The sequence below is a fragment of the Colias eurytheme genome, chromosome 6 (genome assembly GCF_061535395.1).
Source record: "Colias eurytheme isolate Ceu_HAF_F1 chromosome 6, ilColEury1 Martin Lab GWU primary, whole genome shotgun sequence".
NCBI lineage: Eukaryota > Metazoa > Arthropoda > Insecta > Lepidoptera > Pieridae > Colias > Colias eurytheme.
The window spans coordinates 1965175-1990927 of NC_142985.1; the positions used below are offsets into that span (position 1 = coordinate 1965175).

At 36.8% G+C, this 25753-nt stretch overlaps 3 protein-coding genes and 2 non-coding genes across 5 annotated transcripts; 4 read left to right on the top strand and 1 right to left on the bottom strand.

The window, feature by feature from the left end:
• Positions 1–558: 558 nt before the first annotated feature.
• On the bottom strand, positions 559–20636 carry LOC149907459 (ATP-binding cassette sub-family A member 17-like). Its single transcript, XM_090103328.1, has 33 exons — positions 20551–20636; positions 20062–20288; positions 19203–19309; positions 18645–18818; positions 17554–17709; positions 16854–17070; positions 16050–16236; positions 15598–15769; positions 15304–15414; positions 15088–15211; positions 14627–14787; positions 14221–14394; positions 13695–13760; positions 13437–13572; positions 10919–11171; positions 10565–10647; positions 10341–10453; positions 9442–9546; positions 9062–9147; positions 8903–8978; positions 8693–8797; positions 8099–8251; positions 7611–7724; positions 7206–7359; positions 6929–7051; positions 6490–6684; positions 5963–6238; positions 5528–5698; positions 5338–5408; positions 4922–5069; positions 4211–4421; positions 1453–1654; positions 559–951 (listed from the first exon to the last, which is right to left on the bottom strand). Exons 1-33 carry the CDS (start codon positions 20634–20636, stop codon positions 622–624), a joined length of 5067 nt encoding a protein of 1688 aa, XP_089959454.1. The 3' UTR covers positions 559–621.
• Positions 18159–18231, top strand: TRNAF-GAA (transfer RNA phenylalanine (anticodon GAA)). Its single transcript has one exon. It is a non-coding gene; the product is annotated as a tRNA-Phe (tRNA).
• A 1530-nt stretch (positions 20637–22166) lies between the features above and the next one.
• Positions 22167–23130, top strand: LOC149907461 (uncharacterized). Its single transcript, XM_090103067.1, has 2 exons — positions 22167–22279; positions 22767–23130. The coding sequence occupies exons 1-2, from the start codon at positions 22219–22221 to the stop codon at positions 23117–23119; spliced, it is 414 nt and encodes a 137-aa protein (XP_089959193.1). The 5' UTR covers positions 22167–22218; the 3' UTR covers positions 23120–23130.
• An 867-nt stretch (positions 23131–23997) lies between these two features.
• On the top strand, positions 23998–24116 carry LOC149907462 (5S ribosomal RNA). The gene has a single exon (XR_016456872.1). It is a non-coding gene; the product is annotated as a 5S ribosomal RNA (ribosomal RNA).
• Positions 24117–24350: 234 nt separating this feature from the next.
• Positions 24351–25416, top strand: LOC149907463 (uncharacterized). The gene is made up of 2 exons (XM_090102466.1): positions 24351–24622; positions 24875–25416. The coding sequence occupies exons 1-2, from the start codon at positions 24562–24564 to the stop codon at positions 25261–25263; spliced, it is 450 nt and encodes a 149-aa protein (XP_089958592.1). The 5' UTR covers positions 24351–24561; the 3' UTR covers positions 25264–25416.
• Positions 25417–25753: the final 337 nt, after the last annotated feature.

The window sequence follows — 25753 nt, forward strand, 5'->3', positions numbered from 1 at the left end:
TTGATTAAATTATAATATATTTCGGTGGTTGAGGTCTATTTAACAATGATAGTTTACAATCTAAAACAGTTCTAATACTGGCTTTGGTGCATTGCTCACATAAGTGTTAACTCTTAATCATTTTATATATATTTTCTATTATAGAAACTTATTTCTTAGGTGATAGCACTAAAAATTATGCAGTATTATTTTTATTATGGGTATTATAAAAACCATTGGTCTGAAGCTAGATTTTGTATCTTTTGTATTTTAGTGTGCTTTAAGTTTATATTTTTTGTTCCTTGTGCCATAAACCTGATTTGACCATCAGATTTTTGTTATACTGTCAGTGAAGGAAGAATTTGTATATTTTAGGGTAGGTATTTGTTTAAAATAGCTTATCATGCACTAATAATAAGGATTTAAATGAAATATCTGTATTATTGTATGCAAAATTGCTTTATTAACACAATATTATTCTTGCCTAACCTCACGCTTATTTTAACAAAATAAATTAAATTTAAAAACAGATATGTTTTACTTCTTTACAATATCATTAAATATATTAACAATGCCAACTAACATGCTTCACGTCATAAAGCTTATAATATCTTTTTTAATCTGTGGTTACCATTAATTATTTTATCTATGGAAAATAACAGACCATGGCAACTCTTTAAGCTTGGTTATGGAATACTTCTTTTCAAACGGTCTTAACTTCGCCAGGGCTTGTTTATTTGGCCTTTTCTTTGGCTTTGATTGGCACAAATACTTAGTAAAAATAGACTTTGGTTCCACATCATCCATTTGGCCAGATTCACTGCTTAATATGCTATTGTATATGTAGTCTATGGGCACAGACGACACAACGTATGAATACACATTGTGATTTTCAGCTTGTAGCTTTTCCATCTTTTCGAAAATTGTTGCCCAAGTCAAATCGGCGTCTAAAACTTGTACGTTAGCGAGTACCTGTGAAAATAACAATATTAATAAGATATAGAAAAGGTATTTTTGTATATTTTATATATTATTATTTAGCTAATAGTTATTTAAACTTATTTACTTTTGACGTGACAACGTCTTAAATTAGGTTGCGACTGGGAGTCACTTATGAAAAAGTGTAACGCTCGGTAACGTTACGATGAGTCACCGAACGAGAGAGAGGTCCGCCGAATGCCTTGCGTCTCTCTCCCACTCAACTATGATCGAGAAAAAGACGTTGTCACGTAAAATCTTCGCCCGTAAAACCGACTTTACAGGCAACCATTTTTTAATCCACTATCCAAGAGCCAAAATGTTTATTGAAACCAGACGTGATATCAACCACCATCTACTTGAATAACGAGATGAATTATGGCGAAAATAATTCCCATAGGTCACTGTCTCTACAGTGGGAATAAAAATAGGCTGATGTGTCATAACTATGACACTATTATGCATTCTAAAAGTTAAACTAAAGCTCTAATATACCTCAGTTACATCATTGATTATAAACATCTTGAAATATTTCGAGAACATTCTCTCCACATCGATTTCGTTCTTGAGATGTACCACTACGGTATACCCCTTGTCGCTATACCGCTCTATTAGATTGTCCACGTAGTCTATATCGTAGATGCCGCCATTCACGAATATGGCGAGGCGATTCGTGATCGGCATGTGGCTTTCAACACTGGTGAAAATAAGAAACAATATTTTTTCCTGCCCAGCCTGTACGGAATTCCTACTAACTTTAGAATTCATCTGTGAGGAAAAGGTTCAGAGGAGTGATGCTATAAAGTAGAAGACAATTAACTATCATTAACTAACTATTAACTATCAGAAAATTTACTTATCAAACAGTAATTTACTTATCAAACAGTAAGTAACTTTGAACGATTTACGCAATCGACGCATAGTCTTATAAATAATAATGGGTTCTTTCCAAGTAAGCAGTACCTAACTAAGTTTTTTTTTTTTTTTTTTTTTTTTTTTATGTCAGAGCAAGCAAAGGAGCAGATGGGCCACCTGATGTTAAGTGGTCACCACCGCCCATAAACACTTGTAACACTAGGAGTGTTACAGGTGCTTTGCCGGCCTTTTATGGACAAATAAGCTCTTTTCTTGAAGGCCCCAATGTCGTAGTTGTTCGGGAACACCGCAGGTGGCAAATCGTTCCACAGTTTCACCGTACGCGGAAGGAAGTTGCGGGTGAAGCGGACAGTGGTGGAGCGCCAACCATCCAGATGGTGCGGATGGAACTGGTTTTTACGGCGTGTGGTCCGGTGGTGGAACTGTGCGGCTGGTAGTAGGTGGAACAATTCCTCAGAGCACTCCCCATAGTAGATTCTGTACAGTATACAGAGACACGCAACGTCTCTTCGCACTGACAGAGGATCGAGCCTATCGGAAAGCCTACGGTCATCGACAATTCGAGCTGCTCGACGTTGGATGCGGTCAAGAGGAAGGAGTTGATACTGTGGGGCTCCGGCCCAGAGATGAGAACAGTACTCCATATGCGGTCGCACCTGAGCCTTGTACAGCTGAAGTCGGTGGGCCGGCTTGAAGTACTGTCTCGATCTACTGAGCACACCAAGTTTTTTCGAGGCTAATTTAGCCTTCGCTTCCAAATGACTGCGGAATTGAACGTCACTCGAGATTTCGACTCCGAGGATTCCGATTTTCGGCGATATACTAAGGGGAGTACTCTTAAACCGAGGTTCTACGACAAATGGGGTCTTTTTAGCGGTGAACGCGCAAACCTGTGTCTTTAGGGGATTGAACTCGACAAGATTAAGTTCGCCCCAATCCGAGACTTCTTGGAGAGAAGACTCGACTTCAGACACAAGTTTGTTTCGACTCTCATTGAGGCTTTCCTTTGAGGTGTTTGCACGGCCGGGATAAAGAGCATCCCCCGTACTGTCGTCCGCATAGCAATGAATATTACTGATTTGTAACAAATCATTGATATGCAGAAGAAACAGTGTAGGAGATAGCACGCAGCCTTGTGGGACACCAGCATTCACATGAAGAGGCTTAGAGCAAGAACCGTCGATAACGACCTTAATGCTCCTCTCTTCCAGGAAGCTGGCAACCCAATCGCATAACCTCGCAGGAAGTCCGAAAGATGGTAATTTCGCTAGAAGTGCCTTGTGCCAGACCCGATCGAAGGCTTTCGCTACATCCAAACTTACAGCCAATGCCTCCCCTTTACTCTCAACCGCCTCCGCCCATCTGTGAGTGAGGTACACCAAAAGATCACCAGTCGAGCGACCACTACGGAAACCGTATTGCCGGTCGCTTAACAGCTGGTTCTCCTCCAGGTACCTCATGAGCTGGCAGTTAATAATGGATTCCATTATTTTGGAGAGTAAAGAAGTGATGGCGATCGGTCTGTAGTTAGACGGATTTGAGCGATCGCCTTTTTTAGGGATTGGGTGGACAAGAGCAGTCTTCCACGAATTCGGAACAATGCCTTTGGCGTAAGAAAGCCGAAAAAGACGCGTTACAACCGGTGCCAACTCAGGAGCACATGTCCTAAGCACAATAGGGGAGACTCCATCCGGCCCTGACGACTTATGGATGTCAAGGGAAAAGAGAGCATTTCGAACGGCACGTTGTGTGAAACGTATATCCGCCATTGAATGGTTACACCGCGGGATGGTCGGCGGTGTCTTTCCCCTGTCATCAAGAGTCGAGTTCCTAGCAAAGAGAGCGCCCAAGAGTTCGGCTTTCTCTTTAGCGGAATGGGCCAGAGAGTCTTCGTCCTTGTGCAAAGGTGGAAAGGATGAACGACAGAAGTTACCTTGGATGGCCTTGGCGAGGGACCAAAACGCCCGTGTTCCCGAAGGAAGTCGCGTCAGTCTATCGCCAAGTGCACCAATGTAACTAGATTTAGCCCTAGCGATTTCTCTCTTGTAGGATCTGGAGGCAGAGTTGTACTTCTTCCTGATGAGACCAGCGCTTGGATCGCGACACGCCGTTGCTGCAACCCAGGCTTGAAAAAGTTCCTGTTTCTGGCGAGACGCCATGTTACAGGAACGTCCAAACCAAGGCTTGGATCTGCCACCGACGGGCACAACAGAGTATGGCACAAATAGTTCCATACCCTGCAGCACCACGTCAGTGACAGACTCAGCACAAGCGTAAAACTAACCTAACTAAGTGTTGTCTGATGTTTCTAGAGAACACTAGTTTTTTTTTCTTATAAATCTCAAAACGCACAACAGTTCCTTTGTATTATGTTCACCTGCTAGAACAGACAAGTATAGCATGTCCACGTTTCCTCAACTTATGGATGATTGAGTACATAGCTCGCTGCACGGAGTACTTCTGGTATGCCGTGCATTCATCCAGGATTATAACTGGAGGGGCTCCAATTACTGCAGCGGCGAAATGTATGCGCGTTTGTTCGTTGGGTTCCAGGTATTGAATGAGCTTGTATGTGAAATTGTGCAATTCTGGAATATATAAGTAAGTGAAGTCCCATGTCCCCAAGTGGGGTAAGGGGCGGATGCATTATACATCTGTTTCACTGATCAATTTTCTTTAGGAACAAGTAGGGTGATCAGCCTTCTGTGTCCTACCAGACCAAGACATTTTTTTTCTTCGTCTCCACCGGGAATCGAACCCAGGACCCCTCAGTGCTACGCTAACGCGTCAACCACTATGCCAAGGAGGCGGTCGAATATATAGATTTGGTAAAAAGTAAACATGCTGAATATTGTTTCATCTTGAAGTTGGGAGCTGAACCTGAATTATGTATTTAATTTGTACACTATTATTATCATCAGAGTTTCGAATTTTATTACTTTTAGCAAAAGTTTTATAGAACTGTAAAGACAAAAAAGATTAGCGAATTGAGAACCTCCGTCGATTGTCCTCCTCGTCGTTTGGAACAGAACAAGAGCCTTTTAAACTGAGAAAACTGACTTAATTAGAAAATAATTAATATCATTACCAAGCGCATCAATATAATTGCTAATCTCCTTCCTCACGTCCGATCTTGGCACTCCACGAAGCACTGCTATGAGAGCCAGCGCATCGTACACTGTCATCCAATGAGGCAGAGGGTTGTGGCGACAACTTAGGCTTATTTGACGACTATACTGTAATATTGAAGTTAATCTTAATACTATTATAAAGGCGAAAGTTTGTATGGATGTATAGATGTTTGTTACTCTTTCATGATTGTTGGATTAACATATAGGATAGGTTTTATCCCGGAAATCCCACGGGAACGGGAACTATGCGGGTTTTCCTTTGAAAACGCGGGCGAAGCCGCGGGCGGAAATCTAGTAATTATTATGTATGTGACCCAACCAACTAGCTTAACTAATTAAATTGCATAGCCTTTTGGGCCTGAATGTTTATTACCTGATATGGATTTCTATCCAAACTCCATTTTGACATGCTCCATAGTTTGCCTTCGTTGGGCAATTTTAAGCCTGAAAGAAAAACTCGTAAACTAAAGAATAGTTAAAAATTCTCTGACAAAATCTGACCGATGTAAGTAGGTAGATAGTACTTAACGAAATCGAAAAAAATATAAATATTATATTCTTACCAGCCAGTAACTCGCAAAGCTTCAGTCTTCCATGGTGAAGTAAACCAGATAATGCCAATGCTTCACCCCTGCCAATCCCCAAATTAATATGTTTGATCACATATTTCCCATAGTGTAGTTGAGATACATTGGACGCGAGAAGATACTCTCCGAATGTGTCCCTTTTGATTGCTAAAAAGGACAGTTACATTATTATTTAATTAAATAAAGGTACCTATAATAAGTATAGGTACGGATAGCAAACATCGTAAATCGTAATTAAACTAGAGTAACTAACTTAGTTTTGAGAATTTAGCATCAAAGATGTTAACTCTTTCCATAAATATGACTATGTGTAGGTGTAGACATGGATTATTTTTATAATCAAACCTTTTAGCCTTTTATATTATAATTGCAAAACTATATATCTACGATAATATAATGAGTGAAACTAACATGTTTTAGATCTCATCTCTATAGTTTTATTCACGACATCTTCCTTTTCTTGTAACACACCCAATGATTCCACACTAGTTTCCTTTTTATCAAGATATATCCATTTGCATATAACATAAGAGCAGAACCTTTGAATATATTTATATTCCCATATAAGCAAAATGGTTGCGAAAACAATGGCTATAGAGAACATAGCAAATATCTCCATGCGGACTCCAGGCGCGTTTTGGAGATAATACTGCCTCGAGAAACATTGCTGCAGGACGCCGCATTTTGCTGTAGAACAATATTACATAAATAACCTTAGTTTCAGTAGTGTTTTTGTGTTTCGTAGTACCTACTTCCGTCAGGGAAAGAAAAAAAAGAGCGTGAGTGCCGAGCACACGTGTCAGAAGTGAAACTTCTTTTGGCAAAATACCAAAATCGTCGCCACACTCCATTACGTGGCGGTATTGCCATGACGCACCCTTGAAATTTTACTCTCAACGCGTCTAAAGAAGTTTCAATTTTAAAAAATGTTTACTTACGACAGCATTTGTGGAGAGTTTTCGACGAGCAGAGATTTCGCCGTTTGAATATATTGCATTCGCTATTATATAGAAAGATTTTTTTGATCTTAATTAAAGCATACGCCATATTGAATTGCGGTGAGAAACTTAGAAAATTCAAGGCATAATCAAGGGCATTGCCGTAAAACAATTTAGCTAATACTGTGGTTTCACCTGAAACACCAATTTGATTATAGTTATTGATGTAGTAAAAATAGATGAGAAAAACTATACACAAGGTAAGGTTAAGACGTAGGTACTGTGTAAGTAGGTAATGTATGCTCCACCTCCTAAGGTGGAGCCGTGTGTGTGTGCAATTTAGCATAGGGCGAAGTTACGGCCCAATACAGATATAGATATCTATCTAAGTACTAAAAACGTATAAAACTACGTAGCAATAATTAAAATCGCATCTTACCAAAAACGATGTTCACCATTATGAAAATCATGGAATTCAGCGCCGCACGTGGGCCCAAGCTAAATAGATAGGCTTGAGGTATGCAACCGATTCCATATACCGCCAATATCACTGTTATTATTGCTGCAAATATAATCATAGCTCTGTTTGATGTTTGAACTTTGACGTATGAAAATAGAAAACAACATTATTTTAATTGTACTACTACGATTTCGACTGCTGAGCCATCATTTCTCTTTTAATCATTAATGATTTCATTAAAAGCTGCTACACTTACCAATATCAGACACTCCAAAATAGAAGGGGGCCACTAAAGTCATGATTCCCACAATTGCCCCAGACATCACAGCCACAAGAATCCAATAGAGAATAAGATCACATAGAAACATTGAGAACCAGTAGCGAAGTGGAGAGAAGTTTATGGTGTAGCACTGAAATATTATATAACTATTATGGTTTATTATTCATTGAACAAATATGTGTGTCCGTCTATCTGTTACACGTTTTTGGCAAGTCAGGCGACAGAAAGCCATCAATATCATTTACCACGGAGAGAGACGGTAAAACGTAGTGACTATACGTGGGCATTTTTCAAAAATTAACTGGCGCAAATTTATTTTCTTTTAGCTAATTGGAAAGGAAAAAACCTTAAAGAAGTAAACATTTTCATTAGTAACATTACCTGTGTATGTCTTATAAACCCGCTCTCCAAAGATGGTATCAGAATCATGTGTGATATTGTTAGAATCAGCAGGAATTGTATAAATATAGGCGGGTGTTCTGCGTACTTTACCCACTGAAATCGAAAATGGTAATAGACTATATTAACACAGTTATAATTTTAAAAATAACTTTGTATCATCTTCCAGAAAAAAAAAGACGTGTGGCACTCGGGGACTGCCGCGGTAAAGCTACTGAGCATGCCTTCAAGCCACACCTCCGTGTCCGTCGGAGTGGAGAGCGTGAGGTTTTTCGTTACGCAATTTCTGGATTCGGTCCCCGCGCTCAAGGCCCGCAATAGAAGCTATGCAATAGCTTAAAAATATTCTTTATAATTTAAATATTTTTTTAGATGGTACAGGCACACAACTAAATAATATGATAGTGTGCGTTCTACACAAAACAAAATAGTAGGTAGACAAAACTAATTAAAATCTTAATTATACTTACTGGAGTAAGATCCAACGCTAGTGGGTCATCAGTGACCTGAATAGTGGAGTCCGGGGCCATGGTGTAATGCCTCATCAGCGCCATGTATACGCGAGCTAAAGATCGCGCAGCCGCTCCGTGGTCGTAATGTATTGGACTGTATAATACTTTTATCTGGAATATTTTATGAAGTTACTCATTCTATAGGTAGAGCTGTTATTGTATAGCTATATTGTATAACTGAGGTGTATATTTTATAGATATGTCTGAATTATTGCAATAGTTTTCCTTCATAAATATGAAAAATAGGTTTATGAAATGGAGTCTTTTACAGGGGAAAGGCTATGTGACATTTTTTACCGTAACCAGGTTGTTAAGCCTTACAATCACTACATAGTATAAAACAAAGTCAAAGTTGCTTTCTCTGTCTCTATGTCCCTATGTATGCTTAAATCTTTAAAATGACGCAACGGATTTTGATGCGGTTAAAATAGATAGAGTGGTTCGCAAAGCGGGCGAAGCCGCGGGTGGAAAGCTAGTATAAATAATTATAAAGTAGTATACACTAATTACGGTATATGGACTATTTAAATACGAAACAATATAGTAGCTTACCGATATTATGTCACTAACGGACGATACTTCCATCCCATAAGCAAACATGTAAACATAATGCTGGGGGGAGTCTATGGCCCTAGTCACCAGATATTCCGAAATACTCTAAAATTTAAAATGATAATTCAAATTGTGACAAAATTATTGAGCCTTTAATTTTGAAATATGATAAATGAACAACAATTTCAGTTAAATAAAATTTATATTTACTTCTGTATGTTGTAGAGCGGTGTAAGCCATATTTTCAATTTCTTTTTCCGTTGCGTTTGTTTCGGATAACACGTATCTGTGACAATATATTTGAAATTTTAAAAACCCGTACATGAAAAAAAAATATACATTTCTATGTCAAAAAATAAATTGACTAACGCATTGGCTATCGATTGGGCGGCGCTTGAATTGTCAGATTGTAATACCAATGTCGTTTTCTGTTCCAACGCTTCCACTGTTAAAATCTAAAATGGAAAATTCAAAATACATACACTAGTTGCAATATCATTGTTACGAGTTTGGGTATTATAACTAAAGCTGAAGAGTTTGTCTGGTTGGACGGGCTAATCTCTGTAACTACGAGGTCCGATTTGAAAAATTCATGAGTGTTTGATAGGCCATTTAGTGAGAGAGCTTATACTCTGTATTATATTATCATCACACTAAGACCAAAGCAATGCGGGTAAAACCGCGGGGCATAGGTAGTCATATTATAAATGTAGATGCTTATTAATTTAAAAGTAGCTAGTTATTCATACATCACCGTGCAGAATCTTTTTAGCAACTCGATCGTGTTCTATATCAGTCAGAACTTGCGACAATGATAGACCGATGAACACTCCAGCAATTAATGCAGACAACACCTGTAAGTCAAAAAAATGTTTTAATTTTGTACTTAACTGTGTAACTCCAAAAAACCTCCGGGGCCTACAAAGTATCTGTAATCCTAAATCACTTTCTCTATAGTCCGTTCGCGTTAAGAAAATAGTGAGTCATCGTTGTCCGCCGGCCTGGCCACGCCCCAAATTAGAAAGTCGAGTTCACAGTGACCAGTTGAAATCTGACCTTCGAACAAAACGGTTGTGTATTTTGCGTGACTCGTTCAACAATAAATTTTGAAAATGAATACTTCACCAATTCGAAAGAATAAAAGTGGATCAATAATCCATAGCGGAGAGAGACGCATAATTTACAATGTTTATAAGTACTTTAAATTGTGTGATTTAAATGCAACTGTGTCGAGAGCATAGTCATAAAAACAGCAAGTGCATGCGGTAAAAATTCTTTCATAATAAATATAACTGAAGAATCTAGCGATACTGAATAGTGATTTAAGTAATTTTAAGACATTTTTTTCCATTAATAATAATTTAATGTTTAAAAAAAATGTTTGTACTTTTTCTCCACTGTGAATACACCCTCATCCTGTAGTTGCACTGATGACTCACTATTTTCTTAACGCGAACGGACTATAGTGGCCGAATATATTGAATCTTTTGAAGGTAGAGCTCATGTTATGTAGGCATGCATTATAGCAAGAAATTCTCAAATTAAATTATTAAATCTTTAATGATATAAAAAATCATGCATTTAAGGGTTATCCCTTAAGTGCATAGTTTATCAATCAAGTAATAACATAAAAGTATAGTTATATTACCGTGCTGACTAAAATAACTCGGTAGTGTCGATAAAACGAAGTGAACTTTTGTCCAATGTACGTCAAATGAGTAACATTCTTAAATCGTACATCTTCTCTTTCAGGATTTTCATCTAAAATGAGAAAGAAAATATTTCTCTAATGTGAAAACGCTATATTACAACAAAACAACTACCTATTACTGAATTATTTATTTATAAGAATGTGGATATGTCTTTAATTACCCATTAGATGTGCTAGAGCTGTTCTAGAAAGTTCGTGAGTCTCGGGTGTTCCGTGTATCGAAGCCCGAGATTCAAAGATAGCTCTGTAAAGTAAGATTAAATATTTTAATAATATTAATTTATTTAATTTGAGGCAAGAATATGCTGAGGTAGGTACGCATTTTTTCTTTCTTTTTACTATATTACTAGCTATTCTACATCAATAAAACAAACAAAAATCTAAATCTATCATCCCTAATTTGACACTGTTTCATTACCTATATCGATTTGTGGTCCACTTTGTGACTCAATAAATTGTCTGGAAAATTAAAGATAAGTGTCATACCTGCCTACCTATATAGTAGAGCTATTTACCTGTTACAAACCTCCTCCGAATCAGCAATGCTAATAGAAATCGATAGAATGCCGTATTTAGATTCATTATCATTCAGAGTTTTAACAAAATCCGCTACTTTCCCAGTAGGTCGTGTAGGAACTCGCAATATCAGTAAGGTACCCAAATGGGCCCTCACAGTAGCTCCCACTTCTGAAGCTTTATCTAATAATTCATCCTTCCCTTCTGTGTATCTATTCTTTCTGAATGTTATTCTTAGTCTGTATTCTCGGCCTGAAATAGGTATTTAAATACTTCTTATTTGCTCTATCGTTTTTGAAGTGAAAACTTCTTTAGCGGCGTTGAGCACTTTTTCTGTAATGGGTATAAAATCTTAAACTCGCGTCAGGACACGTGACTAGGGCATGCACCCGGGTTTACCCGGTTCCGAAAAACCCGGGTAAACCCGGGTTTTTTGACGATCTTGAGAACCGGGTCTGAATAATATGAAACCCGGTTCTCCCGGTTCCGACCAAAATATTAAAATATAAAGTATTATTCATATTTTGCTGCATTATTTTAACAAATTTATTTTATCTGGCAACGTCAGACTCACGTGAATCGCGAATTTTCGTGCCACGCCTCAAGCGTGGCTCTGATTGGTTGTCTAACCTTAGATGCTATAAGTTTCCTACGGTTGTATTAACAAAAATTAGGCTACAGAAATATTTTTATTAGATTTGTCGTGAATTTGAAAAGCTGTTGATTTAACTGTTTCATACTTATAATGATGCAGTCATGTTTTTGTTTTTTGTATCAAGCTGAAATTTATATCGAATACTCAAGTCTTCGGTCCCTTATATGTGAAAAAGTCAAACTCACAAGCCAACGCATCAAAAGATACAGCCGTAAATGCTGAAAATTTTCGAAAATTTCGACATTCGCATGGTACTCAAAACCTACAGCTGGGTACTTTTCATGAACACAGAGCCTTTAAATTTGGTAAAAGTAACGTCTTATATCACAGATAAAGGAAAAATTGCTATAGAATTAAAAATTGCCAATCTGGTCAAGTTCAATGCGTCTAAGACCCAGGCGTGTCTATTCTCCGCTAAACGGAGTCCATTCCACCTGACTCCGAATTTCCAAGGTGTGTCCGTGCCGATAACTAACCACCTCGAGCTTCTTAGTATCACCTTAACGCCTACTCTGAACTTTGGTTCCTTCATTGATCAAAAGCCCAAGTAGCCTCAAAAAAGCTTGGAATTCTGGCGAAGGTGAGACAGTATTTTAGCCCGGGACAGTTGCTCAACCTTTATCAAGCACAAGTCCGATCGTGCATGGAATACTGCTCTCACCTCTGGGACGGTTCCGCCAAGTACCAGCTGGAGGCGCTTGAGGCGATAGAGAGGCGAGCCAAGAGGCTCATAAACGACGATGACCTAGTAGGCGAAAAGCTCCAGAGCCTCGGTCACCGCCTCGGATACACTTTTCTTACGGTTCCGCAGCGCACTCTGCGCTGCGGAACTGCACAATCTCGTTCCGCCATCCCCGTTCTTCTATCGATCGTCGAGGCGCACAGATTCTAGGCATCGCCATATGGTGGACGTTCCATGTACCCGGACTAAGCGGTTCGGTAACATGCTTCCTGAGTCTGTGTTCCCCGACGAGTACAATATGGGGGTCTTCAAGCGTAGAGTGAACAGGTACCTTCTAGGGAAGCGCGTTCCATCTTAGACCACATCTCAGCTTAACATTAGGCGAGATTGTGGTCAAGCGCTTCCCTATTACCAATAAAAAAAAATGTTGTTTGTAAAGTAGGTTTACGATCGAGATGTTTACGTGATAACGTCTTATTGGTGGCAGCGCTCGAGATGAGACGGGAGATCGGTCCGTCTCTCTCTCGTTATACCTGCGATCTTGCTCGTGAGGTTTTGGTGTGACACAAGTTTCTGAACATGTCACCCGACTAAAACGATTTTAAAAACGTTATCACGTTAAAAAATTGAAACATAAATTTTAAAGTTACAACATTATAAAAAATAGGTTTGTTCGGAGCCCTCGGAGCGCGAGTCCGACTCGCACTTGGCCGGTTTTTTGCTTTACAGTTTGCAGTTAATGAATAAGGTTTAAGTTTATATGTGATATTATGATAACAATGTACTTTTATAAGACTGATAAATAAAGAGAAGTATTGAAATTTTGTTTCTTTATTAATTTAATAAAATAAGACACAAGCCGCGTAAAATAAAAGGCCCATCAGGTACTTTTACAGTTACTTTTGTTTAATTTCGTATTTTTTTTCGAAGTATTATAAAAGAACCGGGTAACCCGGTTCTACCCGGTTCTGAGCTCGATTTGGAACCGGGTTTCAGAAACTTGGAACCGGACTCGGTTCTGCATGCCCTACACGTGACCTGATCGAAAAAGCTTAAGACGGATACCATTCCAAAATATCAAACATGCTCAACGTTAATAATCAAGTTTTCACTTCTGCCGGCACTCCCGGAGTGCAACCCGTATTTTTTTTATAAATAACAGTATCAAAGGGATTCTTACCGTATTTGAAAAACATATAAGCGGGAGTTCCTCCAAAAACCAGGGATCTGTTGTCAAAAATAAACACACGGTCTGCATACTCCATATACACACTGGCATAACTAACTTTTATCAAAGTGATGTATTTTCTATATAGCTAAAACATTAAAATTTAAAAAGAAGAATAGAAATTGTAACGTAACTAAGTAACCAATATAAAATTATTCATGAAAGTTTACTATTTATTTTTCCAAACAAAATGATAATGATAAGATGTACCATAATTTTATCCTTGATAACCGCTGTATAATGTGGATCCCCAGTGAAATGAGGTATTATAATTATCTGCAAAATGAGTTAATTTGTACAAACACTTATAACAAGTTTATTATAAACTCATGAAATTATTGTAATGTCACCACTCCTTGATATTCGTTAGAGTACAAAGTTTTAATTAAACATGTTCGTTTCAACTTTAAACTGGGTTAAATATCGAGCCTATAGAAACAATTACATAGGCACAAACATACAGGTGAAGCTGATAAAAGAGTGTTTAAAAACCCATGATTGATTTGAAATATATATTTAAATCTATACTAATACTAATATTATAAAGCTGAAGAGTTTGTTTGTTTGAACGCGCTAATCTCGGGAACTACTGGTCCGATTTGAAAAATTCTTTCAGTGTTAGATAGCCCATTTATCGAGGAAGGTTATAGGTTATATATCATCACGTTACGACCAACAGGAGTGGAGCCACGGGGGTGAAACCACGCGGAGCAGCTAGTTTATAATATATAGGTACCCTAGGCTCCAAAAGCATTGCAATCGCCCAACACAGCTGTCCTTTATAATATCCGTCTAAATTCCGTATGTACTCCCTCTTCACTCCCTCCAAACCGCACTCTTTGAGGAGATATTTCGATCGCAAATGTCCATACTCCGACACATATTGGCTTGTTTCGTTCCAAAGACAGAGCTTTGAAATATACAAATATAATTTATTTAATTAACAAAATAGAAGTTTCTTTTTAATCGATGAACGACCAAACTTCGTTAATTAGGAAAAATAATTTAATTTATACACTACGCTTTTTACATATTAAAAAGATGGACAAGACAGTCAAAATTAATAAAATTCAGAACTTGGTAAATCGTTCGCAATTATTGCTACTGAATGTATAAATATAATTTATAAATTGAGAGCTTACAGAAACAAAGAATATAAAGTGCTCTTCTACCGTCAGATCATCAATAAGAAATTCACTGCGATGACAATAGCCCATCATTGTCTGCATTGACATTAGATTCAATCCAGGCCTTAGCTCCTCACCGAGGATGTTAATACTGCCTTTGTCAGGAAGAGTCAATCCTAAAGCAAATTGTTTAAAATTACCGAAGCAAAATATACCTATAGATGATTTCCTTGGATATCTACTTTTGATATCGATTTGATATTATGAAATTCAATTTATCGACATCATTACCTAGTCTTCGGAAAATATTGCGCGGAATTGTGAGGAAACATAATTATGGCATCTACCTAACCAAATGGTCCGCGTGGTGATTATAAATTACTAAAACATAAAAAGCCTATAATCGTGCAGAGGGAAAAAAAAGTTGATTTATTTATTTATTTTTGGTAATCCAATGATGAATATAAACTACTTACCCGTGATAAGATCTTCAAATGTGGTCATCATTTTCACTTGTATGAGTTCAGCGTGGAGAATCGTAAACTCGCCCCGGTAAATATCTAACGTTATATTATTTAGAACGGGACGATCCATTATACTCTAAAAAGGACAATTTGAAGAACATTATGACCATAAATGTATATATATTACAAGATAATTATATTAAATGCCTATGTAAATGTAAAATGTACCTTGGACACGTTACGCATACTAATAGCCTTCGCTACTAATTCGTCTACCTCTTGCAATTTGTCCCGTTCCCTGCCAGTCGGATTTTCAATTTTATGCAGCACGTTTACGTCCTAAATAAAACGACATAAATGTTTCAAAAGTATGTTAATTTAACTGATGCTTTCTTGAAACGACTTTTAAGCGCATGAAATTCAATGTGATTAAAGTTCCAAGCTTTCTGCGTACTTTTCCACAACTTTATACTATTATTAAATTTTCAAAATATGAATTTGAGATAGAGATTCAATATCTACCTCAACTTTCTTAAACAGAACCGTTTTCCACGACACTTCACCACCTATGGCTATCTGTTTTACCGTCCGCTGCAATAACATCAACACGCTGAAGTATGCGGCTATCAAGAAGAGCCAGAAGAACGTCGTAAATATTATCGACTGTCCCTCCCAGTGGTTTTCCTCTGAAAATGTAATATTAATTTTGTACCTACACAAAGTTTTAAGAAAGAAAAGATCAGATTTTTTGTTTTGTTTTTACGCTAATATCAACCTTTACGATATGAAGCTAATTATGTGTTTTCTTGATTGTTGTGGGCTTTTGCCAAGGCAATTAGCTGGTATCAAATTCATTCCATAGTAGTTAAAAAAGTATTTTTAAATTTTATTGTAACAAGTGTGATACAATAATTATAAAAGATTATTATTATCGTATGCTTATCAAAATCTCTAAGTTTTTCTAAAAGATTTATTCCTCACGTCCAGTCTGCAGCAGCGCGAACTCATTCATAGCGTGGTGCAGCCCCAGAGGCGGTATGATCACATGCAAGAGGAAGGTAAGCGCTGGGTGCGCGGAGTCGATCTGGTGGTGAATGATCAGCTCAGCAACGAACATCTGCATGAGTGTGAACAGTGTCGTCCATACGATTGCCACCCACGCTGTAAATGTTGCGTTAAAGGTCAAATCATTCTAAAATCTACCTAAATATTATTTTTCAGTTTTTAATTGAGTTAAAACAATGATCATTTTAGAGGTTTTGTTAATGAGATGTTCTAAATATACAATTTTTTTTGCAAACGTTCACTTAATCCTACTACATATGTAATGACGTTTCAAAAGTGCTTCTATAAGAAGTCTAATTGAATAAATAAATGTTTGAGTTTGAGTTTGAGTTTACATTTATCAAAATAATCTGCTACAGTATTGTACAAAAATTAAAGTAGGTAATGACATTTTATACACCAAAAAAACTTTATTCACCCGTGTGAAAAACCCGCGCCTCTCAATTACTCATATAGAACTTTTCTGAATTGATTCTTGGTTTGTATAATACTAGTTTTCCGCCCGCGGCTTCGCCCGCTTTGTCTAAAACATAATAAATTATATACTAAAACCTTCCTCTTGAATCACTGTCTCTCTATTAAAAAAAACCGCATCAAAATCCGTTGCGTAGTTTTAAAGATTTAAGCATACATAGGGAGTAGGGACATAGGGACAGAGAAAGCGACTTTGTTTTATACTATGTAGTGATATCAACATCTGTAGGTACACTTACCTGTATCATGAAACATAGACATGATCATCGCCAACATGATCATAACCGACACGTACGCGAGCAGTATCACGAAGCTGTACAGCAGGTGGATCCACCTGAAGATCAGCAGCAGACACGTGCTACCGAGCAGGCAGACAGGTAGAACTGTGAGGTAGGCGTACACCAGCCAGCCGAGATACATGGATGAATAGGCTACGTTGCGGAGGCGGAGGGCGCGCTATAAGTACAATAGTAGTAAGGAGAGGAGTTAAAATCGGTGGTAAATGTTAAAAATTTGTAATGACGATTCGAAAGTGCTTCTTAAAAGAAGTCTATTTGAATAAATTAATGTTTGAGTTTGAGTTTGAGTTTAATAGTGAGTGAAATTAGAAGTTCGATTATTTATCTCAACATGCAAAGGATTTGTCACAATTTTTGGAGTGTAGTCTAAAGATTATAAAAATAATTATGTACACATTTTAATCGTATTAACTGTGGTAATAACAAATAACCAATCATTTACTTAAATTGTTTTGTTTGTATTAAAAATAATAAGCAGCCAGAATAAGTTTGTGATTTACGTAGTACATAAAATTTATAAAAAAAAAATATCAGCCACTTTAAAATACAATATGTAAAAAAGCTCTATTACATATAGCAGATAGCTAAAGCATAAGAAAAAATAACTACCTACAACTCACATAGATTTAGAAAAGCCAACCTTAAATCTATTGATAGTCTCCTTAACAACCAGAGCTTGAGTTTCCAAAACTGGTGGTAACAAAGCCAGGGTAAAGCACAGAAGAATCCCCGAGATTGCTTGCCGCACTCTGTTCTCTTGCATCAATGGTGATACTGGCATGGACACCAGACTTAACTGAAAATTATAAAATATATGTTTCTGCAACTGGACGTCAAGCGCCTATTTTGCGAGCAACTGGAAAATTGAAAAATTCAAGTTTTCTCCAGCTCGTACTGTGTAGGTAAATTCATTTAGGTTACATAAATAAAATTATTTTGTCGTTACAGTAGTGGCAGTATTGTATATTTGTGATTGTTTTTTCTTAATATATATAAATCTCGTGTCACAATGTTTGTCCTCAATGGACTTTTATTTACCACTTAACCGATTATAATGAAATTCGCACACCATGTGCAGTTCGATCCAACTTGAGAGATAGGATAGTTTTTATGAAAAAAAACGTAAACATGTAGGTACCACGGGCGAAGCCAGGGCGAACCGCTAGTTTTTAATATTGTACATGTATTGTGATAAATCATTATTGATTATACAAATTAATCGATAATTTCAAGTAGGTATGCATCGCCGAAATAGCTCAGTTGGGAGAGCGTTAGACTGAAGATCTAAAGGTCCCCGGTTCAATCCCGGGTTTCGGCAATCTTTCTTTTTTTAATTTAGAAAAGATTTTCAAAAAATATTATTTATACCTAAGCTACGCTTAGAGCATTCGCTAAGAAGCTACGTATTATATTTTGAGCATGACTATTTGTTAAGATCTCAACATGAAGCGCCTTCTGTATAAGAATAGCAAACATGAGAAACGTCGTTCATGCCGCGCCGTCTACTCACCTACTTTGCTTTTTTCTCCGTTAAAATACCAAATAATGCATGCCTTGCATCAAATATCAAATAGGCTATCAGATATTATCAGCAAGCGGTGAAAACAGAAGAGCAAATACAAAAACTAAAGTATTCAGCAAATCAAATCACAAATACACATACAAATGTTCTCGTTAACGGTACGAATACTTAGACGATATTTTTTGTTGTTTCATCTAATTAGTAATTACCTCATATGAAGGTGGTGTAGCACTGACATGTTCCAGCAGTGCTTCGCTGACAGCAAGCTGGACGGCCAGGAAACCACTTCTCAAGTGAGGGTTGTGAGACACCGTGTTTTCTGGCCTAGTTGCGTAGCGAGCTCGCTCTGTACTACGAATGCTGAATCTCCACATTCTGTTCACCTTTATGGTTATTTTGTGTAATTGATAATTATATATCGATTCAAAATGAAGAATATACGGTTCAAAGTTAGACTCTACTTCGTTTATGGGAAATGGTAAATGGGAATGGCGGTAAAAACTAGAAACAAACGCATTCATTGTAAATGCAAATACTAAGTTCGGTTTTTTTTTCGTTATCAAATTTGATCATAGCATTTATAACATAGGTATGCAAATTAAAAAGAAGTCGTTAAAATTTTGGAATTTCTCATACGATTTTTATACCAACATCGTCTATTGACACTTCAAAGTTCAAAACACGAGTTGGATGTCGCACGATGTCCTCAGATAATATAGTTGGTACCTACTAGGTATGGCGTCTATTTTGCGTCTTTTAAACATTACCTCTAGCTTCCAAATAACCCATATGATTGGGTTATTTATCGGCGTACCCTGAGACCGATTGTACAGCATATTGTTAAGGTCATCCTCGGTCGACGCACTCATTGTATCTGCAAATATCTAAGTTCTTAGAATCATTACGTAGCATAGTATCGCCGAATAAATAGGTAATAATATTATGTACATACACTTGTAAAGAGCTTTGAAAAACCTCGCGCTGTTAAACAACACTCAGGGCTAATGTACTGACGACAAATATGTCTTTCGGAGAATTATTGAATAATAACTACTGTGTTGATAAATATTATGTATGTGGTTTACTTTTTGTGACATCAATAAGCGACAATGGAAGAACGGATGAAATAAGGGAACAGTTTCTTGATAGAGATCGAAATAGAGAGCTACTAAGTGCATACTAAATAATGTAATTTACTTGCTTTCAAGTCAAAATCAGAAATTCTAGGTTCGATACTAAACAACGATTAAAAAGACGGGTTGCACTCCGGGAGTGTCGGCAGAAGTGAAATATTGATTATTAACGTTGAGCATGTTTGATATTTTGGAATGGTATCCGTCTTACGCTTTTTCGATCTGGTCACGTGTCCTGACACGAGTTTAAGATTTTATACCCATTGCAGAAAAAGTGCTCAACGCCGCTAAAGAAGTTTTCACTTCAACAATCTATTATGCTACAACATGTTGCACATAATATCATAATCAAACTATTGCTAAAATAGTTAATCACTATCGCTTAACACACGCTGCTAAAACGTTCGCTGACAACCTCAGCTTACAACCACAGTCAGTATAATACTATCTACGACTTAACTTCCAACTAACTGGCCGTATAACATACCAACACCCAACCGCCCAGCAGCCTTGTTCATGATATACGTATACGGGGGGATGTCAGGCGCATATCCGAGTATATTCTGCGTGTTGAGAGACGCTATGATGTCAGCAGACGTTAGCGGTGGTTCTGGTATCGCTTCGATTGGCGTCATGAACACAGGCTTCGCGATGTACACAGATATGGAATAGAGGCAGAGGGCGAATAATGTTTCCATTACTAGCATGCGCCATCTACGTCTGGGAAGAATTTTTTAAATTATGATATGATTATACAATTGGATTCCATCTTTAAGGTATCTCGCTTCAAAAGTAGGCTACTGTAATATTTGCTCTGAATAATAACTAGACCGTCAAATACAGGGCTGTATGTAGGTAGTTCTACTAACATACCTAGTGCATATAAAAACTATCATCTACTTAATAATAATTTTTATCTTATCCATATACATAGCTCTGACGCACGACTGGCACATTTCCAATTACGAGATCAGCTACTTACTGTCTTTGGAGATAAGACTTCCAAAATAATGTGCTGCAATGTCTCTGAAATCGGCTGTGGATAGATTTTTTCTCCTCCGCTGTCATTATTTTTCTTCATTTACTCTTATTCAAGAAAGTGTAACAATAATATTTTCACCTAGGATTTATTGACCATTCATTCATGTCAAAACGAATACTGACATACTGACATTGTGTTGATTTACTTTTTACTCTGTGTTTTTACTCGATAATGAGTTCTTATTGCACTTCTATTAGGTACATATACATAATACAAAACTTGTATACTAAGGCCGCGTTTCCATCTGCAAGAAAACTTTCGCAAGAAATGTCCGTCAGTCTGTCTGACAGCAACTTGCAAGTCTACTTGCAGTTGCAGGTGGAAACGCGGAATTAGACTTGCAAGCTGCTGTAGACAGACTCTCGGACATTTCTTGCGGAAGTTTCTTGCAGATGGACAGGCGGCCTAAGCTTGTAGGCTTGTAGGCACTGCAGATAAAACATAGTACCTATTACATTACATAATTTATGTACACATGGGCTGAAATAGTCTTGTATCTCGTTCCATTTATCAGTTACCGATCCACGATGTCATACGTTCTACTCTACAACTCTAGATTTTTATATGATAACTAGCGGTCCGCCCCGGCTTCGCTCGTGGTACATGTTTATGTTTTCTTTCCATAAAAAACCATCCTCGTACTTTAAGGAATATTGTAAAAAAAGAATTATCGAAATCGGTCCACCCGTTCACGCGTGATGTCGTGACCAAGAGAAATAGGGATTCATTTTTATATATAGAGATAATAATTATTCTAAGTAATTATTATAAACAAATATAATATGTTCGTATTGTACATTCCAAAGATTCCAATGTAAAGCCTTAAACCTTGTCAAGGACTTATCGATAGTTAATTATTAAGCAAATATTATTTCGAAATAGAACGCGAATTTGGTAATACCCGCTAACGAGTCCACATGAATACAATAAACAGTTATGTTTTAATTTTACATGGGTTCCGCATATTCGTAATATTGTGCTATTACGTAATCTACAATTTGAAAATATGTATATAATAATTATATAGCTGAAGAGTTTGTTTGAACACGCCAATCTCTGGAACTACTGGACTTATTTCAACAATTATTTCACGATTGGATATATGTACGTGATCCCTGAGTGCTATAGGCTATATTACTTAACGTTAGTTTAACTTTATACATAAAAATCTATGTATACCTACGGTATAAGGCATAAGATACATATACTTACGTACTTTCATGTAAAATTCACTTCTAATTTTATCAAAAATGTTGTTATCTAAGAAGTTTATTAGTATTTAATAAGGAAATTCAAGTCATACGAACTGAACTAATTGTTTTTCATATATTCTAAAGGAATTCCAAAACACAAGAACATTAAACACGGCGTAATATTATATTTTAAATTAAATTAAAAATTTCCCAATACCACCACTAAGGTGACCTCTTGCTTACCTGTACTATGAGATAACTATGGTTCATTTTATACTGGTATTGTATCGGTTACTGCCGGGTTGTGTACTATGCTAATACAACCAAGTACATAAATGTATGGTTGTAATTATATAAATGGATGATATCATATATTTTATGTCAGTTTATGTAGAGCTTATATGGTGCGTTCAAAATGATTCGTTATATTTATGTGTGTGTTTGTGTTTTGCTCATGTCTGGACTATCACAAGCAGGTTTGTTGATTTTAGACAAAAATACATACATACAATGTATATTGAAAAAATAGCACCCCCAATTTCGTAAACACAATGAGATGGAGACTTGGATAGAGCATTTAAATAACTATAATTATCATTAAGTTAAGTTAATTAAGTTAATGGTGAAAAAGTGATTATTAGCTTAGATTAACACTTTCTTACACAGTTACGTTTACTGGACAAAATTCAAAATTTTAAGCATAATTCTATTCCGTAGACTCTTTGTGAAAGAATATTCTTCCTGAAAAATGTATATCTAAGTAAGATAGCATAAATTAAAAAAAAACTTTGCTCAAATATATATTTATTAAATTTCATTGAGATAAAGCTATAGGTACGAATAATAATTAGAATAATTTTAAAATCTTACAATTAAATCTTGTTAAAAGATTATTAACATTTTAATCTACTAAAACATTACAATCTAAATATTTTATTGATATAATAAATGAATTACTTGCAGGTATTCGTATAGCCCGTTCCCCGCAGTTTGGGTACAGCCAAGCAAGTTCTAGCGCGAGCTCTGGCTTCGGCGGGCCCTATGGAGGGTACTCTCCAATACGACCCTTGTTTGGCGGTGGCGGTTACGGCGGAGGCGGTTTCGGTGGAGGTGGTTATGGCGGAGGCGGTTATGGCGGCGGTGGTTTCGGACCTGGTGGGGGCTTCGGACCCAGCGGGGGCTTCGGACCTGGCGGGGGCTTTGGACCTGGATTCGGTGGTTTTGGCGGAGGTTCCCTCAGCGTATCGAAGAGTGTCAGTATCGGTGCAGGAGGCGGAGCTCAATCCAGCTCTGGTGCCTTCTCTTTTGGCAAATGATGATAAATAATAATTATGTTAATGTATTGGAAGACTGCAAATTGTATTTGTTTGATTGGATGTAAAATAACGTGTTAATGGAGCCTTTAATAAATTGTTATTTTTGTGTTTTTAATAAAGTTAATGTTGTTACAATAACATTCTAAATTAAGTACATGTTGTAGTATTATTATTTATTTTACCCTAGAAGTAACACACTACACAATATCAAAATATAACCAAACCTATGTTTGTTTTATAAGATATCATAATATTTAGGTTCGTCTAAAAGATTGAAAAGAAAAGTTTGCATATTATAAAATCAATTTTACTCTATAAGTAATAAAGAGTGTAAACCAGTCTGTGAAGTAGGTACCTAGATTCTTTATTCCTCATCTCGTAAGTAATTTTTTTCATGGAATCTAGTAATACACCTCTTTTTAATATTTTTCTTTATCATTACATCACTAAAAAGTATGAAATGAAGTCGCTTTTGTCTGAATTACGAGGAAGGTTACTATTTATTTTAAGAATAGTAGGTACCTTACCATTGTGTGTACCTATAACCGTTTCTGAGATCCAATTAAGACACAGGCAACAGCCTTGTTTGGATCTCCAGTACACTGCATGTTCTACACTTTTGGTTAATAAAGATTTTTATTTTTTTATTGTTTTATTATCTATACTAATATTATAAAGAGGAAAGGTTTGTATGTATGTATGTATGGTTTTCACGCATAAACTACTGGACCGATTTTGATGAAATTTGGCACAGATAATCTTTAGACCCTGAGAAAGAACATAGGCTACCTTTTATTGCGAAATATGTACCACGGGCGAAGCCGGGGCCCGGGGCGGACCGCTAGTTATTTATATAAAGCAATTTCGTTACATCTGTCGCCAACGTCCATACCACGTTGAATACACCGGTTCTCGTCCGATCACCGAAGTTAAGCAACGTCGGGCGCGGTCAGTACTTGGATGGGTGACCGCCTGGGAACACCGCGTGATGTTGGCTTTTTGCATTTTGTTTCATTTTTCGATTTGAGTTTTTCTTTTTGTTTTATTTTGATTTAATAAGTTGGAATAAGTTCATAGTAACCTAAAAACTGAAATAATAATAACTTGAGGACTAGTTTCTCAAAAGTTAATTGTCGTCTTCAGTCTTTTTAAAATATTATTATTGACCGCTTTAAATACGTAAAAAGTTTTTAATAATTTAAAAGCAATGTACTAAAGTATAATCCTTCATGATAACAACAGGAGCAATACCAATTAATTTATATGGGTTTTTTATCAATCCACGCGCATCATCGGGTATTTACTATATTGAAGAAATACATAAGGTGTGATATAACAATAATCACACAGGTGTTAATAGAAGTATTGTTGCTTTTATATAAATAACATGTCATATTGCCGTCAGTACAATTTTCAGCGTTGAGAATAAGCCAGACAGAAAAATGGCCCGTCTTTTAACATTTTGCTCGTTTTTCATCGTTATTTTTAGTATAGCAAATGCAGGTAACTTTTTTCTAAGACATATCACGTATAGGAACTATAATTTGTCGACTTCAATATTGACCGATTCAATATTTAACTGACTTCAAAAAAAGGTGGACGTTCTCAATTCGACCGTATATATTTTTTTCAATTTTATGTATTTTTAGTAGCACAAAGTAATCAGAGATTTTGACCATTTATATATAGAAATGATTTTTTTAAATATTTATATTTTGCTTAGCAAATATCTACGTAAAAATGTTTTTATTTCAGCAAATCGAGTCGAGCGGTCGCCTCAGTTTGCGCAATCAAATGCATTAGCAATAGGGGGTGGGTTTGGCGGACCATTCGGACACAGTTTCTATCCACCTAGACCACCCTTTGGACATGGGTTCTATCCACCCCCTCCGCCTCCACCACCTCCACCGCCTTTTGGGGGTGGATTTTACCCGCCTCCACCACCTCCGCCGCCTTTTGGGGGTGGTTTTTACCCGCCCCCACCACCTCCACCGCCTTATGGTGGTTTTGGTAACGGCTTCTATCCGCCTTCACATGGACATGGCCAAGGAAGTGGTTTCGGAGGAGGCTTGAGCATAGCAAAGAGTGTTAGTATCAGTACAGGAGGTGTTGCTCAAGCTAGCTCGAATGCTGTGGGCAAATGATCTGTTTTGTATAGACTGGTATATTTTTGTAATTGAAATGATGAGGATTGGATTGTTGTGCGTTCTAAAATTTAAATATAGAATGGAAGATAATTAAAATAAGTTTGTGTTTTGTTCGTTTGATGTTTCAATGTGTTGTGTTTTATGAATAAATTGTTGCAACCCTACTTGTTGTTTATTTTTGATGAAATCGTTTTGAAATATTATCTGAACTGAAACATAAATAGGTACCTACTACCTATTACAACTGAATTTATGAACATACCTATTTGTATAAAATACGGTACTTATTGTATTGTAAATTGTTATACTTACTAAAGACGAAAACGGAAATGAACATAAAAGCTGTGCGATAAAGAAATAGGGAAAATAGAGGCAATTGTAATTCATAGTCAGTGTTATATGGAGGGCCATTTAAACCCATTTTTCCTCTGACACAAACCTAATAAATGTTGTTATTATTTAAAACAAATAAACAGTTCGGAGCTTC